The sequence below is a fragment of the Cynocephalus volans genome, chromosome 1 (genome assembly GCF_027409185.1).
Source record: "Cynocephalus volans isolate mCynVol1 chromosome 1, mCynVol1.pri, whole genome shotgun sequence".
Lineage (NCBI taxonomy): Eukaryota > Metazoa > Chordata > Mammalia > Dermoptera > Cynocephalidae > Cynocephalus > Cynocephalus volans.
In genome coordinates, this window is record NC_084460.1 from 205,303,542 (window position 1) to 205,320,265 (window position 16,724).

The window sequence follows — 16,724 nt, forward strand, 5'->3', positions numbered from 1 at the left end:
ATTTAAAAGAAAATGATTCGTCCTCTTTCCTATGAAAAAGAGATGTTCTCATTTGAGAATATTTTTACCTAGTTCTTCCCCATGGCACTTTTCCATCTTGCCCAGGAACACATGAGCCCATCATTTCTTTTTCTCCTCTAGAGTTTATATCTGATCTTTCCAAAGACAGGTAGCAACACCACTACCATCTTTAATTCATAAAAACCGTATCAATGTTAGCTAATGTTGTTTTGTTGTTGTGGGAAATGCAAAAGAAGATTATTATATGGCCACTGACCTTGTGGAAGTTAGTATTATTGATGTTCCAGTCTTTGGGTGCATGTGTATACGTATGAACACATCCCAATTAAAGGATGCTGTATATTCAGAACAGACTAAAAATTCTGTAGAAGTTCACAGGCAGCCTAAAGGTGTCTATTCGAGCTGGTGTATTCTTACAAAGTTTCATGGATGGGGAGAGTTTGCACTAGACCTGCAGGCTGGTTGGGATTTGCATGACCTTCATTTAAGTTGAATAAATGGAAACAAGATTTGTACTGAAGGTTTTGTAGCTCTTTGATTTTTGTTTTTTAAAATGGAGTGTGTCTGCATCAGGATCTTTATTTCAGCAAGATGAACTACAGGGGTTGGTAAGGGTAGTTGTACCCTCTCTTCTGATTACATAGTGTTAGGGCCAAGCCAAACGGGAGTAACACCTAAAAGAATTGCCTAGAAATTCTCTCCTTCTCTTACATAGTATTTAGAAAATATTTAGATAAATATCTAGTATTTATCCCATCTCTTCTTTTCTTCAAGAACGTATGCAGACTGGGTATGTACAGACTCCCCCTGTCCATTCATATTTCAAAGCCAGTTTCCTTTAATTTCATAATCAATGTCCAGCGGCCTCCTGGAGCAGTGTTCCCTTCTTGTAGCAAACAGCCCTGGAACTTCCTTGGAACATATAATCCTTGCTTTATCCTGACAAGTTCCTCCCTGGCTTTCCCATTGCCTTGCACTGACCTTGTATGTAACTCTGAATACCTTTTGGCTCATATCGTGACATTTGGACATATAGTTATGGAAATCATTAGTGCTTACTCTTCGATCTGCAGTTCTGATGCAGAGATTGCTATTAAAGTCATTTCTGTGTTCTAATGAGCAGAATAGAAGTGAGGATTATATTCCTTATACTATTGGTTGTTTGTAACTTTTGCAATACGCAATCATTCTCTGATCCTCTGGTTTATTAGCTCTGCATGATGCCAGAAAATAAAAAATTCCTTATCATCTCTCACATCTCCTTCATTTAGGTCATCATCTCTTTTCAATACTTCTTTTGGAGCTTAGTATATGAGGCAGGAAGCCAGGTACTGCAAATAGGATAAGAAGTCAGGGTTGCATATTGTAAATTGAAGTTGGATCATTTCTGTCAAAGCCCACAGACAGGAGTAGGAGTGAAATCACAGCCTTTCTTTTGTTGAGTGTCTTGAGGGTGAATTATTTCCTTGTACTGGTGACTCTTTCTGCACACGTGCAGTTACCTTCTGGAGGGAAGGCTGTTATTTAAACCTGTCTTCAGCTTTGGGCTGAGCACTATAAATATACAATTAGCTAGTCCACTCCAAATATGAGACACCTAAATGTAGACAATGATAGAGAAAAACAGTTTACCAGTAGGTTGTACTTAACTCCAAGATTATAATTTCCAGAATAAAGACTAAACTCCAGTTCTCTATGGGCTTTTGTAACCAACCTAGTTTGGTGGAGCCCTTAGCACCATCAGTCCACAGTGAAGCATGTAATATTGGAGGTCATTAAAGGTATTACTATTTGAGGTGCTTTAAGATGCGTGTGAGCTAGTTGTAGAATAAGTCCTTCTTTGAAAGTGGTTGGCAAAGTGTTAATAAATGGTAATTAGTAAAGGAAAGTAATATTCCTTCATCTGTGTTCTTAAGTCATAGAGAAAACATACATTTTAAAAAGCAATTTAGCTTAATTTTTATCTGAGAGCAAAAATGCATATAATGTAAGGCACAGATCTTGAGTGTGCAGTTTGAATTTTGGTAAATGTATATACATCCATAAAACCAGCACTACAGGCAAGATAACATATTCATCACCCCAGAATGTTCCTCATACCTCCTTACATTCAGTTCAGTCCTCATCTCCCATAGGCAATCATTGTTCTGATTTTAATCACCATAGATTGGTTTTGCCTGGCTTTTTTTTTTTTTTTTTTTTTTTTGTGGCTGGCTGGTATGGGGATCCAAACCCTTGATCTTGGTGTTACAGCACCATGGTCTCCCAAGGGAGCTAACTGGCCAGCCCCTTGCCTGTTCTGGAGCTTCATCGAAATGAAATGATGCAGTATGAATGTTTTGGGGGGTTTGGCTTCTTCTTCCCAGCATAATGTTTTTGAAATTTATTCATGGTGTTGTATATATCGATGGTTTATTCTTTTTTCCTGTCCAATCATAGAGTAGTGCTCTGTTGTATGAATATACCGTAATTGATCCATTTTCCTGATAATAGGCATGTGAGTCATTTCTAGTTTGGGACTATTACGAATAATGCTGCCAGAAACATGTGAACTCGTCATTTTTTTTTTTTTTTTTTGAAGTAGTAGACTATATCGCCATAAAGCTGTTTATAACATTCTCTTATTGTTCTTTTAATATCTATAGGTTTTATAATGATATCTCTCTTTCGTTCTTAATACTGCTAATTTAAATCTCTCTTTCCTGATCACTCTTGCTAGGGGGGTTTAAATTTTATTCATCTTTTCAAAGAACCAACTTTGGCTTTGTTAATTTTTCTCTAGTCAAGATTGAGTCAGAGAAATAGAACCACTAGGAGGAGCATTTGTATATTAAGGGATTTGTTACAGGGATTTGGTCTTACACAGTTGTGGGAGCTGTTTTAACATTTCCCATAAGGCTTTGTGTCTGATAACACAAAGCTTGAAATCCACAGGGCAGGAAGCCAGGAAGGGAAGATAAATGTTAAGTGGAGGAGAAAAAGAACATGCTGGAACTCAGAAGTATGAGCTGGAGCCCATGATGACAGAGTGACACCCATATTGGTTTTTGGGTTTTTTTCTCTTCCTTTAATCTTGAGGTGTGGATGTCTTGCAGAAGCTGAGGCCCTTTGTCTCTAAGTGAAAGAGACTTGGGAGGAAGCAAGTCATTACTGCTGTACCTCCTAGATACCAAAACAATTCTGTAAGTAGTAAGACTAACCAAACCAAGGACTCTATAGGATGTAAACTTTTTCTGTAAAAGGCCGGATATTATTTTAGCTTTGCAACCCGTAAGATCTCTGATCTCTGTTGCAGTTATTTAATTCTGCCATTGTAGTACAATGCAGCCATAGACAATATGTAAATAACTGGCATGACTGTATTCCACTAGAACTTTGTTTACAAAAGCAGGCAGTGGACCAGATTTGGTCTGTGGGCTTAGTTTGCTGTCTCCTTTTATAGAGATTGTGATACACTTCTCATGGTCTAGAGTTAATATTATAAACTACATGTTTAATTCATATTGATCCACCATCCTTGGTACTATTGTTAAATATTTTATATCTACAAATGTCTTAAACCTTATTATACCTTAATGATTTTTTGCATTAAGCAGTCAATTGTCTGATAAAGAAATAAAGAGAAGGAAAAAATTATAGTTGTCTATACTTACCCACCTATTAATATTTCTAATTTTCTTCATTCCTTTCTGTTGTTCCAAGTTTCCATCTGATATAATTTCCCTTTCAACCCAGAGAGCTCCTTTTATTATTTCTTGTTGTACAGGTCTGCTGGTCGTGAAATCGCTCTTCATTTATCTGAAAATAGCTTTTTTTTTTTTGGCCAGTATTTTTCAAGAGCATAGATATAGGATTCTGAGCTGACACTATGTTTTCTCTCAGCACTTAAAAAATGCTGTTTCTTTGTTTTCCAGCCTCCATCTTTTTCTGATGAGAAGTTAAGTGACATTTCTATCTTTTGTTCCCTTTTATGTAATGTCTTGTTTTTCTCTGGCTGCTTTCAATGTTTTCTCTTTATCGTAGGCTTTTAGCAATTCGATTATGATAAACGTGATTGCCTATTTATCTTGTGTGTGGTTCACTAAGTTGTTGGATCTGAAGTTAATGTTTTTCACCAAATTTGGGAAATTGTTGGCCACCATTTCTTCAAATATTTTTCTTCCCCATTTCCTCTGTTCTACATATGAGAATCCATTTATACATATTCGTCTGCATGTCACTGAGGTTGTTTGTTTTATTCACCTTGTTCTTTATTGTCTCTGTTTTTCAGGTTGAATACTTTTCATTTTTTTTTAAGTTCATTGATCTTTTCTTCCACCATCTCTACAGTGCTGTTAATTCCATTCTGTAAATTTTATATTTTAAATGATATACTTTTTGGTTATGGAATTCCTTTTTTTTTTTAAGGTGTCTGTTTCTTGGCTGAGAATTCTTTTATTCACTGACCATTTTTCCTTTGTCTTTAATCATATATATGTAACAGCTGTTTTAAATTCTTTGTCAGTTCTCCAGCATTTGCATCATCTTGTTATGTTTTTGTTGACTGCTTTTCTTGATTCTGATTCACATCTTTGTTTCTCCACCTGTCTAGCAATTCTTTGTTATATATTGGACAGTATAATATATTGTAGAGTCTCTATATTCTGTTATCGTCCTCTGAAAGAGGGTTGACTTTTGTTTTAGCAGGTAGTTAAATTACTGACTTATCACCTTGAACTTACAAAGACTTGATTTTATGGTTTGTTAGGGGCTGTTTCAGTTGTCTCCCTAGTCTTAGGAAGTCTCAAATCCTGGGCCTAATTAAGGCCCTTCGGGGGTTTCAATGGAAAGCCTGAAATGTTGACCAAACCTCTCTGGTTTGTTGGGATTTAAATTCTGGCTCCCCTGCAGTGAACACCAGCTGAAGTCTCTGAATACCTTTAGAGCTTTTCTTGGAGTCTCCTCCACAAATGCTTAGTTATAGGGTCACTCAAGGAATTTAAGATGTTTGTTTGCAGATTTGGGGCTCTCTTCCTTTGGCTCCCTCTTTTTGGGAATATCCAATTTCAATTTCTAGTCACTATGATTAGCCAAAGTTTCTCTATGACACCACCAGCTGGTAAGGCTGTTTGTAGCCTTTTGCTTGTCTTCCAGCCACCTTGCACCACCCAGACTGGGGAATCTCCTTAGGGGGTACAGCCACAGAATTGTGACTCTTACCCAGTGCAGTTCCTTTTAAGGATCAAACTTCTAGCTTCTGCCCTCTTTCCTCATTCTTTAATGTCTTATTATAAGTTTTACCTGTGAGGTTATTCCAATACAAGCTTCTCTGCCATTGCATCATTTCTTAGCTTTGTTTTTTTAATGAATCCCAAGTTAAATTGACCATGTAGTTCTTGCATAAGTACTGCAGTTCAGCAATATTCCCTGGCCAGCAAACCATCTGAGTTATCTGTTGCCACAACGCTGATTTGTCCTGCCTTTTGGTATGTACGCTGGCTCTTTCTTGCTAGAGAGTGAACAAATCACTGTGACTTATTCTGGACAGTGGCAGAGTGGGATGGGTCTTCAGGTAGCAATCCCACCACCTGAGGATCAACGCCCTCCAGGAGCTGGCTCGAGCACTAAATACCAGTCTGGGAACAGACTACATTCTGAAGCAAACAAATTCCCAGTAAGTTGAAAACCTTTGTGTTTTGTACCAGGAAGAACTTGCATTCACATTATTTACTAGCCTGTTTTATTGAGTCAGTAAATAGCATTCCAGTGTCACGGGAATACTTATAACATCTAAGAATATGTAAGTTACTCTCTTAACTTTACAAGTTGGGTATCAGTGTCCGAATTTACATGGTCTTAATATCAGGCATGGTTCTCTTCTACATGAAGGAACACCTGCTAAGGGCTGGAAGAGATAACAAGGAATTAAATTATATATATATATATATATTTTTTTTTTAATTTTACTTCTCAATATACATTATAGTTGATTTTCATGCCCCTTTACCTGTTCCTCTCCACCCCGTCCCCCCCCCCACATGATATCTGTTCACTTGACTTATAAAGTTCAAGGAATTTTTGTGATTGTTGTGTCTTCTCCCCCTACCACCCTTTATTTGTTTGTGTGTTTGTTTATTTATTTATTTATTTATTTATTTATTTATTTATTTATTTATTTTTAGCTCCCACAAATAAGTGAGGACATGTGGTATTTCTCTTTCTGTGCCTGACCTGTTTCACTTAATATAATTTTCTCTAAGTCCATCCATGTTGTTGCAAATGGTAGTATTTTGTTCTTTTTTATAGCAGAGTAGTACTCCATTGTGTACATATACCACAGTTTTCATAAGGAATTAAATTATAAGACAACCTGGTTTTTGAGAAACATCCCTAGTCAAGGACATTATTTAGCAGGTTGGCATGTATGTTTTAAGCTGATGACATGTAAGTTTCATGCAACTCTGGATAGATCACATGAGACCTACAAATTAAATAGCTCTCAGCCTTTTTTCAAACTTGTACCCAAGAGTTTGGTGTGCTTGCAGGCATTCTCAATATTCTGGTGTTCACCTTCTTTTATGTGTTCTCCCTATGCTGCTTTTCCTAGTACCAAAAACTTATTATCAAGGTATCATCTCAATTCTAAATCATCTTAAAATTTATTTTTCCATGCTAAAGAGCAAGGTGGGAGACCACAACCAAGCAACCAAAACAAAATGAAAAACTCAGTTTATATAAGAGTGAAAAAAAACTTACCTTGATCTTTTCTGAGAATAGTTAAGGCATTTCCTTTGCCTGTAGATGTTTAAGTGGTCACTTAGAATCGCTGTCCTTTACCAACAGCTACATGAAGGCTTGTGACAAGTGATTCAAAAAAAGGAGCCATCATGTGATATGAAGAGAACACATATATTTTGGGCAATTTATACAATCAAAATAGCCTAAGGATATAGCCAGCCTTCTCATATAGTTAGTCTATATTTTTTCCTCAGTTGCAGGAAATACAGACATACACATATAAACTATATATATATTTCTTTTATTTTTCCTCAACAAAATCCAAACCCAAAACATCCTTGACAGTATGACAAGGATAGGCAGAAATGTATAACTCTGCTTAACTCAACCCTGTTTAAGAATAATGGAACCACTTATTTGAGGCTGTGAAGGAAGTTAGGAATATACGCTCCATGGTCCAGGGGCATGTCACTTTTACAGTAAAATAGCTGCATGGTGCTTCTTCCCACTTCCAGTAAATTGCATGTGAGAAGAGAGGAAGTTAGGAAAGGTTCTATGCTATCTTCTTTATTGGAAAAGCAGAATAGTAAAAAAAATTGCCTTAGGCCCCCAACTGAGAATACAGTATATGTTTGCAGGTATAATCTTGAATTTTTAATGTCTACCACCTATTTTCCAGTATATTTTCTTAAATCAAAATTGACAGCTGAGGAGGTCTTAAAATATGTCAGTATTATCTTATTTTTAAAAAATATTATGTACAGATACTTTTTTTTCTGGCAGTATGGTACCAGTATAACTTCTTGTTTTTGATATATAATAAAACTAGCATTCTCTCAATTTAGTGGCTGTTATGCCAATTTATTGTAACTGGATACATATTTAGTATCCATGTGGAATATTTTGTTTCTTACATTATTACTTAAAATATTAAAGAACATTTTATTGCAGAAGAAATGATAGCAGAAATTAAGTATAAACTTACTGAAAGTGTCATCCACATAGAAATGAATACATGTAGATTTTTGCATAAGAAGTAGTCTGATTATCCAGATCATATTACAAATTCAGTTATACCTTTCAGTTCTAGAGCTATTAGAATATACATTGTATATGCTATTGTGCTGTTAATACTTATTTTAAGAGACTTAAACTCTTTTCCTTCCATAAATCCAAAGCATTTTCATCACTGACTGGACCTCACATCCCAGAATTGTGACAAAATTAATCAGGCATGGGCAAGATAGGCACAAAGAACATATGGACAGTAGGACAAGTGTGTTGCACAAATAGATTAAACGATCGGACAAGAGCTAGTGATGTTTCAGTGTGGTGTGGGCAGACTCTCCTTCTTACAGCTTTATCTTTCTCAGCATCCCTTATTTTGCTTTGGAGGTTGTTCTGAAGGAGAATTGAGGCCATAAATGAGTGCCAGGCACAGTACCTGGCACAGAAAGGGTAACTTTTTTGAGCAAAAAAACATAGGCCCCAAAGGTTAAGTAACATGTTTAGGTTGTACAATTGGTAAGAGGCAGAGATAATCCCAGCTGAGCCATTAGATGACAAAGCCCCTGCCTTTTCCAGGACATCATCTTCACTCATGTTTTTTACCTTTGTCATTGCTGAGGTTGAATGGGGTCAAGGACTTGAAAAGACCAGGACGTGCTAGTGCTGTTCTCCCTGTGTCAGTTCTAGGAGTAGGTTGCTTCATACTGAGCAGGCATTTTGCATTGTGGCCAGTGAGGGAAGGTGACATTTTATGAGAGGATTGGTCTACTATTTGGAGATTAGAGAAGACAGATTTTTATAGCTTTATAACTTAGAGGCAGATGCAATGTCGTTTTGGAAATACAGTCATCCCTCAGTGTCCATGGAGAATTGGTTCCAGGACCTCCTATGGATACCAAAATCCTTGGCACTCAAAAGTCCCTTGTGTAGAATGGCATAGTATTTGCATATAACCTATGCACATCCTCCCATTACTTTAAATCATCTCTAGATTACTTGTAATACCCAATACAATGTAAATGCTGTGTAAATAGTTGTTATACTATATCGTTTATGGAATAATGACAAGGAAAATAGTCTATACCTGTTCAGTACAGACACTATTTTTTTTCCCCTGAATATTTTTGATTTGTGGTTGATTGAATCCATGGATGCAGATGTGGAGGGCCAACTCTACCTTTAAAAATTTGAAAAGTTTTTACCAGTTACAGAATAATCACCAATGAGTTTAATTAGATGAAAATGGGTGTTAAAGGGACTTTTTTTTTTTTTTCTTTTGGCCAGTGTCAGGGATCTGAACCTGTGACCTTGGGAGATCAGATCTGGGAGAATAGCAAATGGCTGCCAGATCCCGGAAGCCCTCTGATCCCTCCAGGTCCCTGCAGTCTGCTGCTGCTTCTTGCCCATTCATTGTTGTCTTTGTTGCTGGTCCCTGATTGTATATTGCATTGGGCTGTTAACCATATTTTCTGGTGAGCAAATTTTGGATTCTTAAGTATATTTTGAGGCTCCCTCAAGGTAGAGATTTTTTTGTGTTCCTCTGTATACTTCTCAGCAAGGTACTAAAATTATCGCAGATGCTCATTTAGGTGCAGTGTTTGTTGACTCATTCAGTGGCAGAGATTTGGGTTTTTTCTTTAAAATAGCTTTATTGAAGTATAATTCACATGCCATACAATTCACTCCTGTAAAGTATCTGATTTAAAGGCTTTTAGTGTATTCAGATTGCCATCCCCACAATCAATTTTAGAACATTTTCATCACCTCGAAAAGGAACCTTGTGCTATTTAGTTATCCCCCAACCACTAATCTACTTTCTGTCTTTATAGATTTGTCTATTCTGGACGTTTCATATAAATGAAATCATACGATATATGGCCTTTGTGACTGGCTGCTTTTACCTAGCATAATGTCTTTAAGGTCATCCATGTTGTAGCATTTATCAGCACTTCATTTCCTTTTATGGCTGAATAATATTCCATTTTATGGATATATACCACATTTGGTCTTTTCATTGGCTGATGGACATTTGGGTTCTTTCCAACTTTTGGCTGTCATGAATAGGCTACTATGAACACTTGGATTCAAATTTTTACGTAGATGTATGTTGTCATTCTTCTGTAGTATAAACCAAGGAGAAGAATTACTGGGTCAAATGATAACTATGTTTAACTTTTTGAGGTACTGCTAGATGTCATATTTCATTGTGCTTTTAACTTGCATTTCCTTGATGATTAATAAGCTTTTTTCCCTCATGTCAGTGGCAGTTATTTCTGCCTACCGTGTGGATGTGCTCATAGGTATGTGATAAACACCTTTTTCTGTGGCTGAACATTCCTCGTAGCAGCAAGTCCAAGAGACCCTTGGAGGTGCTTTTTCAGAGGGGAATAAGAATTTGTCATTTTATTCCTTAGCATTTGCTCTTCAAATTCCCCATGCAGGACATGAAGGTGGAGGTTGTGTGCTAGAAACAGTGTGGTGGAAATAATCTTGACTCAGAAGGCAAAGGCCTGGGTTGAATGTGCAGAGTGCCTTGCACCTGGAAGGTGCTGAGTGAATTTTGTTTAATCTAGGCCTCATCAATGAATCAGGAAAAGTAGAGGGTTGACTGATATGGTTTTAAAAGCCCCTTGCAGCGCTAAATTCTTTGGTGTAATGATAATTACATTTCCAACTTATTAGGTTAAAAAACAAAACAAAAACATCAGAGTTCAAACAGGTCTTTTCTAAGTGCCCAGTATACATCCTGGGCGGTTTGTGAGTGGGTCTTGCCCATTGCCCTAGCATGGCTTCCCAGCTCTTTTGGTGGGTAGGGAGCCCCTCATTACTGTGGGGTCCTGGGCCTGGAATATGTGTATGCGACTCACTTATAGATATTAAATCACTTTTTTCATAGTACAAATGTAAAGCAGTCTCAAGTGAATATTTGCTAGGCTAGGAATGACTGGTGAGGTCATTTTTAATGGGAGGCTGTATTTCACCACAGCTGAATTCTGTCTGATTTATTGCTATTAACTCGTGAAGCCAAGACAGCCGATGGAAGTGCTGGCACGGGCTGAGTCTCCAAGCTGAGCAAGGAGATTGAGTCAGTTCCTGGCTGTTGCTCAGAGGCTGGGCCTGTGGCACGCTTTGCAGGGGCCATCTGATAAGTGTGGCCGCGTGTTCATATCAGGTGTGCGGTAGAAATGCTACATCGTTCTGCATACAAAACAGAATCGCTGGAGACCCTTTATCTTTTGAGAGGAAATATATGTGGGGAGTCATTGGGCTGAATGGAGCCCTTGCTTGTGACGATGGTATCTTAGCTTTTGGCAAAGGAACTGGGCGAGGAGATTGAACAGTTTCTTCAGACTTCCTGGGGTGGACAGGTTGTCATATTCTTTAAGGTTTCTGAGAGTTTTTATAAACCTACTTTTCTATTTTTTTCCTTTTTTGTTTTCTCCCTTTAAAATAGCAAAGGTGAGGAAATCAGACACCCTTAACCTATCAGATGCCTGTTCAGGTCTAGATAAAAAGTTAGTGGGACTGTGTTCTATAAGTTCTTAAAAAGAAGTGCCATTTCAAACACTTGTCATCTTTGCTGTAATTACTGTACAGAAAAGTGAGCCTTGACAAAGACTCTATTCATCACGCAGGACCAGGGAGTCGAGTTTCTTACACATGGTGCCACCTGTAAGCACTGATAGAATCAGGACCAAGGCTGACATCTGACTTTCAGCCTCTTTTTGTTTTGAGACTTTATAACCATACTGCTGGATCTCTTTTGTTCAGCAGTGAGGAGTGGTTATTATTAACTTTAGTTTGTAGTGGGTGAGTGTTTTCTGCTGCATAGGTGATAGTCGATGCTTTAAATGCACACACACACACACGCACACACACTTGACAGCATCTTATATATATATGTTGAACTGGGCGGTTAAAAGATGAAAGTGTCCAGTGAACCTTAAATGTGCTTAGTAAAAGTGCTGACTGGTGGAGGTGGCCTTGCTGACAGGTGCCTGCTTCGCTGTTGTGAGAGGTTCCCCCTGCCCCCAACACGTGGTCAGCTCCAGCTCCTGGAAGTTATGGGCCTCAGCCTTGTCCAACAAGGATACTGTGTTGACATTTCAGCACAGGGCAGGCTGAGTTTACAGGTCAGTGCTGAAGACTTTAAAGCTTCTTCTTTCCACACTCTAAGATGAATTAACCATCTACCTTTTTCTGAAATGTGATAATGTATGTGACTGCACTTTAGAAAGGCAAGTGATCCATCAAGACGGGTTATTATCCTCCATCCACCTTCGTTTCCTGTCCAGTGTCACCCTGTTTCTATTCTCATTGTCCCTTTGAGACCTTCTTTTACCATTTACTTCTGCCCTCTCTGCTCTAACTCTCTCTGCTTTCCTTCAAAAAAAAAAAAAAAAAAACTGTCTGGTTTCATATTTCTTTGTCTCTGTCACTTCTCAATATGTATTTAAAATGCCGATGTCCTCCTCTGAACATCTCTGTTAATATAGGTACATCTATTTGCCCTGTCAGGGAGACTCTGGCCCCACACTGCACACTTGACAAGGACCTCCCCATCCCCACCCTGGTGTGTGTTTACCACACCTGCTGCTTCTGCCCCTGCAGTGGGTGCATTCTTCCTGATTCTTAGGTGTTTCTGATGGCAAGAAAAGTGTTTGATCTCTTGGATTAAACCCTGCCTTTAAGCACCTACTGCATCGTATGGATACAAGAGACTGGCAGAACAACAGAATTTTCATACCCACGTAATCTGCCTGTTGTATAGATACCTGGTTGACAATGCCATAGAATCAGTACAGACATGAAGTTTTGGGTGAAAAACATTACAACTTGGGCTTGTATGAGAGTAAGTGACAAAACTGAATCTTAAAGAATAGTAAGAGCTGAGCTTCACTGCTTACATTCAAACTTCTATTTTCCCTTGCCCTTTCCCCATTTAAAAAAAATTGCCATATGGGAGAGTGTGCAGGGAGAACATTCTATCTAGTAGGATATCTTGGCAGAATCTTTCTCCCTCTTTTGAAGGGAACTTCTGTATAGTAAGCTCAGAGTCTCCCCTGAAAAGCAGTACTATTAACCTTTATTGGCCTGAATTTTTGTTTCTTAACCAAACTTAGATTAGTGACTCTTTCACAGGTAGGAAAGTTTTCCATGGACACAAACTAATAAAAACGTGTGGGGTTTTTTTTTGTTTGTTTTTGTTTTTTCTTGTCATTGTGATAGAAACAGAGGAGCTATCCTGAGAAGGAACTAAAACTCCTCCTCATGAGCTTGATCAGGCTGTTCCTGGTCAGATCAGGCTGTGACTTCTTAGTCACCTCTTACCCCAGAGCCTCACCCACCATTAAACCAGTCTTTGGAAGCCCACTGTCTGTTCAGACCCATCATTGTGTAAATAAATAATGGAGAGAAAATTGGTACATAAAATAGTGGAATTTCAGAGGACACCCTATTAGATTAGCTGACAAACTGCCAGTATGAGGAAGCATAAAAACCCTGGCCTAGCAGGAGTCTCCCCTCAGTCTAGTTCTTTCTGGGCCAAGGAGTCAGGCCTATGGGACAGCAGGATCAGGCCTGTGTTTATTCAATTGAGCAGTGCTTACTGTGTGCCTGGTGATCCAACAAGAAGATATAAGTTTCCCATAGGTTTCTGATGCCCTAGGAGGGGAGGTGGACAAATATAGAGAAAATAATGGGGTCATTCACTGTGGTAGGAGAGACAAGGGCAGGAGGACCAGGGAACCCCAGACGAGGGCAACACCAAATGCTGACCCACCATGGGAAGGAAGAATTAAGGAATTCAGGAAGGAAGAATTCAGGGAGGTGATGCTTGCACTGAGTCTTAAAGAAAACAAGGGGGCTTTAACTGGGCAGAGGGGGAGGGCAGAGGGGCTGAGGAGAAGGATATTCCAGGCAGAGGAATGCCTGCAGGAGTCCTTAAAAGAAGTCAGTTCAGCAGGTCTTTGCAGAAATGAGAGGCCTCATTTTGGAAATCTTTTAGCACAGCATGCAGGGAAGTCTGTGCTTGTTTTTGTAAATAAAGTTTTATTGGAACATGGCCCTGCCCATCATTCACGTATTGTCTGCCTGCTTTATCACTACAACAGCAGAGGTGAGCTGTGACAGGGACTGTGTGGCCCACAGAGCCAGAAACATTAACTGTCTTGTTTTTTACGGGAAAAGTTTGCCAGCCCTTGGCATAACATATTTTGATTCCTTGAAACTCTTAGTGAAGACCTACACTTTCAGTGACAGGGCTTTGCCTGCAGGCCTTCATGGACCTGTTAGTTTATTTTACAACCCAGTGAGTGCTCTTTATCCACCCTACCACACCACCAACTCATTAGCCTCTGGCTTCTGTAACTCCTGGCCCAGAACACTCTAGAAGTAGGTATAGAGTATAAAGGTGGGGAGGCATTTCCCCCCAAGCATTCCCTAAAATGTCTTATTACCCCAACCCCGGGCCATCATCAACTGTGCTTAATTTCTTGAAACCTCTTCTGCTGCTTATTTGCTTGGTAAGTGTTGCCAAGCAAAATCAGAATTAAAATCAATGACAAGACTAGCAGTCATTGAAAAGCACTCCATTCTTTGGTGAGGCAGTCAATTTGTTAGGGCTTCTGGAGCTGGTTGTCCCCCTACAAATGGGAGGAGGAGAGTTGTATGGAGATCTGCTCCCCCACAAACCTGCATTTATTTCAAAAACACAGAGACTATGTTTCCAGAAGCAGCCATGCGTTTGAAATACTGCTTTCTTGGATATAGTGAGTGAAAGTTTTGTGGCATTACATAGCAAATGCCACTTTCAAGCACCTGCTGTGATATATGCTAAGTATCAGCCACTGAGAGTGCTAAGCTCGAGGCTTTACAAATGTTAACTTTTTATTTCACAAGAGCTGGATGAAATACAAGTACAGTCATTCCCATTTTATAGATCATGAAACAGTCTCTGACAAGGTGGTACCTTCCATTTTAACTACTAAAAGATACTGCCTCTGATCCGTGATAAGAAGGGTGTTGATTTTTATGCTCTAGTTGTCCTTACCAAGTAGAAGGCTCATTGAAAATGCTGAATCAAGAGGCCAGGAACTTGTTACAGATTATCAAAAGAACTGGTTTTCAAGGGATAGGTAAAAATCCTCCTTAGCACTGACTTCTGTTTTAGCCCCAGCTGCCACTGAGGTATCGTTTAAATGCCCCTGCCAAATAATACTGCAGTTTATGATCTAATTTCTAATTAGTACTTTCTATAGAAAGCTGTTGGCGATAAATAATGGTGATATTTTCCAAACATTTCTGGAAGATATAACAGCTCCAAGAACAGAAGCATGGAGGTTTAGGGATGTCCTATTTTCCAACTAAAATGTCATTCTTACAGAAAAATCTGATCATAACCATCTTCTCCTTAAAAACTTTTATTGCTCTGCCATATCCTTAGGTTAAAGACCTAAGTCCCAGTCGTGGTATTTGAGGCCTTTTCTGTTTGGGCCCTGCCTACTTCTCCTGTCAGTACCCCACACTTCTTCATTCCAGCTAAGAGGGGTCCGTGCATTTGGAACTACCTCAGTTCCTTGAGCGCATCTTTAGATTGTCCCTGTCTGGCTCACTCGTCCTCTTTCACATCTTGGCTAAGATGTCACTGGATTCAGGAGGCCTTCTTTGACCCTTAGAGATTGTGCTGGTGTCCTTCCATGCCCAGCCCTGACATAATGTCCGCTACACTGTTGTTCAATTGTTTGTCCACCATTAGAATGTAAGCTTCTTGAAGGCATTGTTTTTAGTTTTGGCTTTGTAGGAATACGAACCCACTTAAGCTAGATAATATAAAGAGGGTTTATTGCAGGGAAATATTTAAAGCTGTAAAGAGAGGCCTTCCCGGAAATGTAAGAACCAGGTCTATAAAGAGCTGTATCACATGGATCTGGAGCAGGGCTTCCTCAGGAGGGCGCAGATTTGTCTGTGGCCCTCAGCTCCCCTGTTCGCCCTTCTTTCTCCTGCTGGCTTCCCGAGCTCATGCACACGTCTTCATGAAGTCCGCTCATGACCTCAGCTTGCCTGCACAGCCTCGAATGGCCCCACCAGCCCTGACGGACCCTCCTAATCTCATGGCTTCATTTCCTGTTTCCCGCTTGTTTGGTTTCAGTTTTCCAATTGCAAATTTCCGAGTAAGCCCTCTGGTTGGCCTAGCTCACCCTTTCTAGCCAGGCCACATGTGTCGTAGGTCTCTGGCCATCCTGTAGGGGGGCTGTCCTTAGGTCCGGACCTCACAGCAGACCAACTGGGCATGTTTGGGGCTAAATGGGGTTCCATGGGTCAGAACATGACTGCCAAAATAGACCTCTTTTTGGCTTCTCTTCTGCCTCTCTGCTTACAGAGATGTTAGGCTGTGTCTTGTAGACCTCATGGTATCCTCTGTTTTCCATTCTTTACAGATATCATTAATGGAGCTCAAGAAAAATGCGTATTGCCTCCTATGGATGGCTACCCTCACTGCGAGGGGAAAATCAAGGTAAGGCGGAATGATGCGCGGTCATTTCCATTGTCCTCCATCTGCATTAACGCCCTCTGTTCCTCCCCCCTCCCCTCCCCAGTGATACACATGGGTGGGCGAGCCCTGGCAGTGGGTCATTTAAGGCATACCTCAATCCTGCCAGCTTGGGGCCATGGCCATGACAACTCTTCGGGCTTGTGCCAGCTCCGTGGGGGTTGATCAGCCATGGCTCTCACTGCTCTGACTGAAAGAGCCTGTGCTGCTTCAGGCTCCTGCGGTTTCTTTGAAGCTGCTTTTCCCACTCTCATTCCCAGCCTCCAGCGGGTGATCCTTCAAGGACCAATGACAGGGGCCTGCCATTATTTAGTGTCCAGCTCCCCTCTCCCCAGGCCTCTGCTCTGAGGTCTCCAGATTGTGCTTTAAATGTCACATTTGCATTTGTGGTTGAGTACCCAGAGACACTTGGCCACTCTTTCACTCT

General features: G+C 39.8%; 1 protein-coding gene across 1 annotated transcript in view; it reads left to right on the forward strand.

Moving 5' to 3' along the window:
• The window catches only part of MGAT5 (alpha-1,6-mannosylglycoprotein 6-beta-N-acetylglucosaminyltransferase), a 206,891-nt gene that overhangs the window by 49,610 nt on the left and 140,557 nt on the right, over window positions 1-16,724 (forward strand). The window contains exon 3 of the mRNA XM_063107231.1: window positions 16,185-16,261. Within this exon, the coding sequence (XP_062963301.1) occupies window positions 16,185-16,261 (77 nt within the window). The remainder of the gene's footprint in view (window positions 1-16,184; window positions 16,262-16,724) is intronic.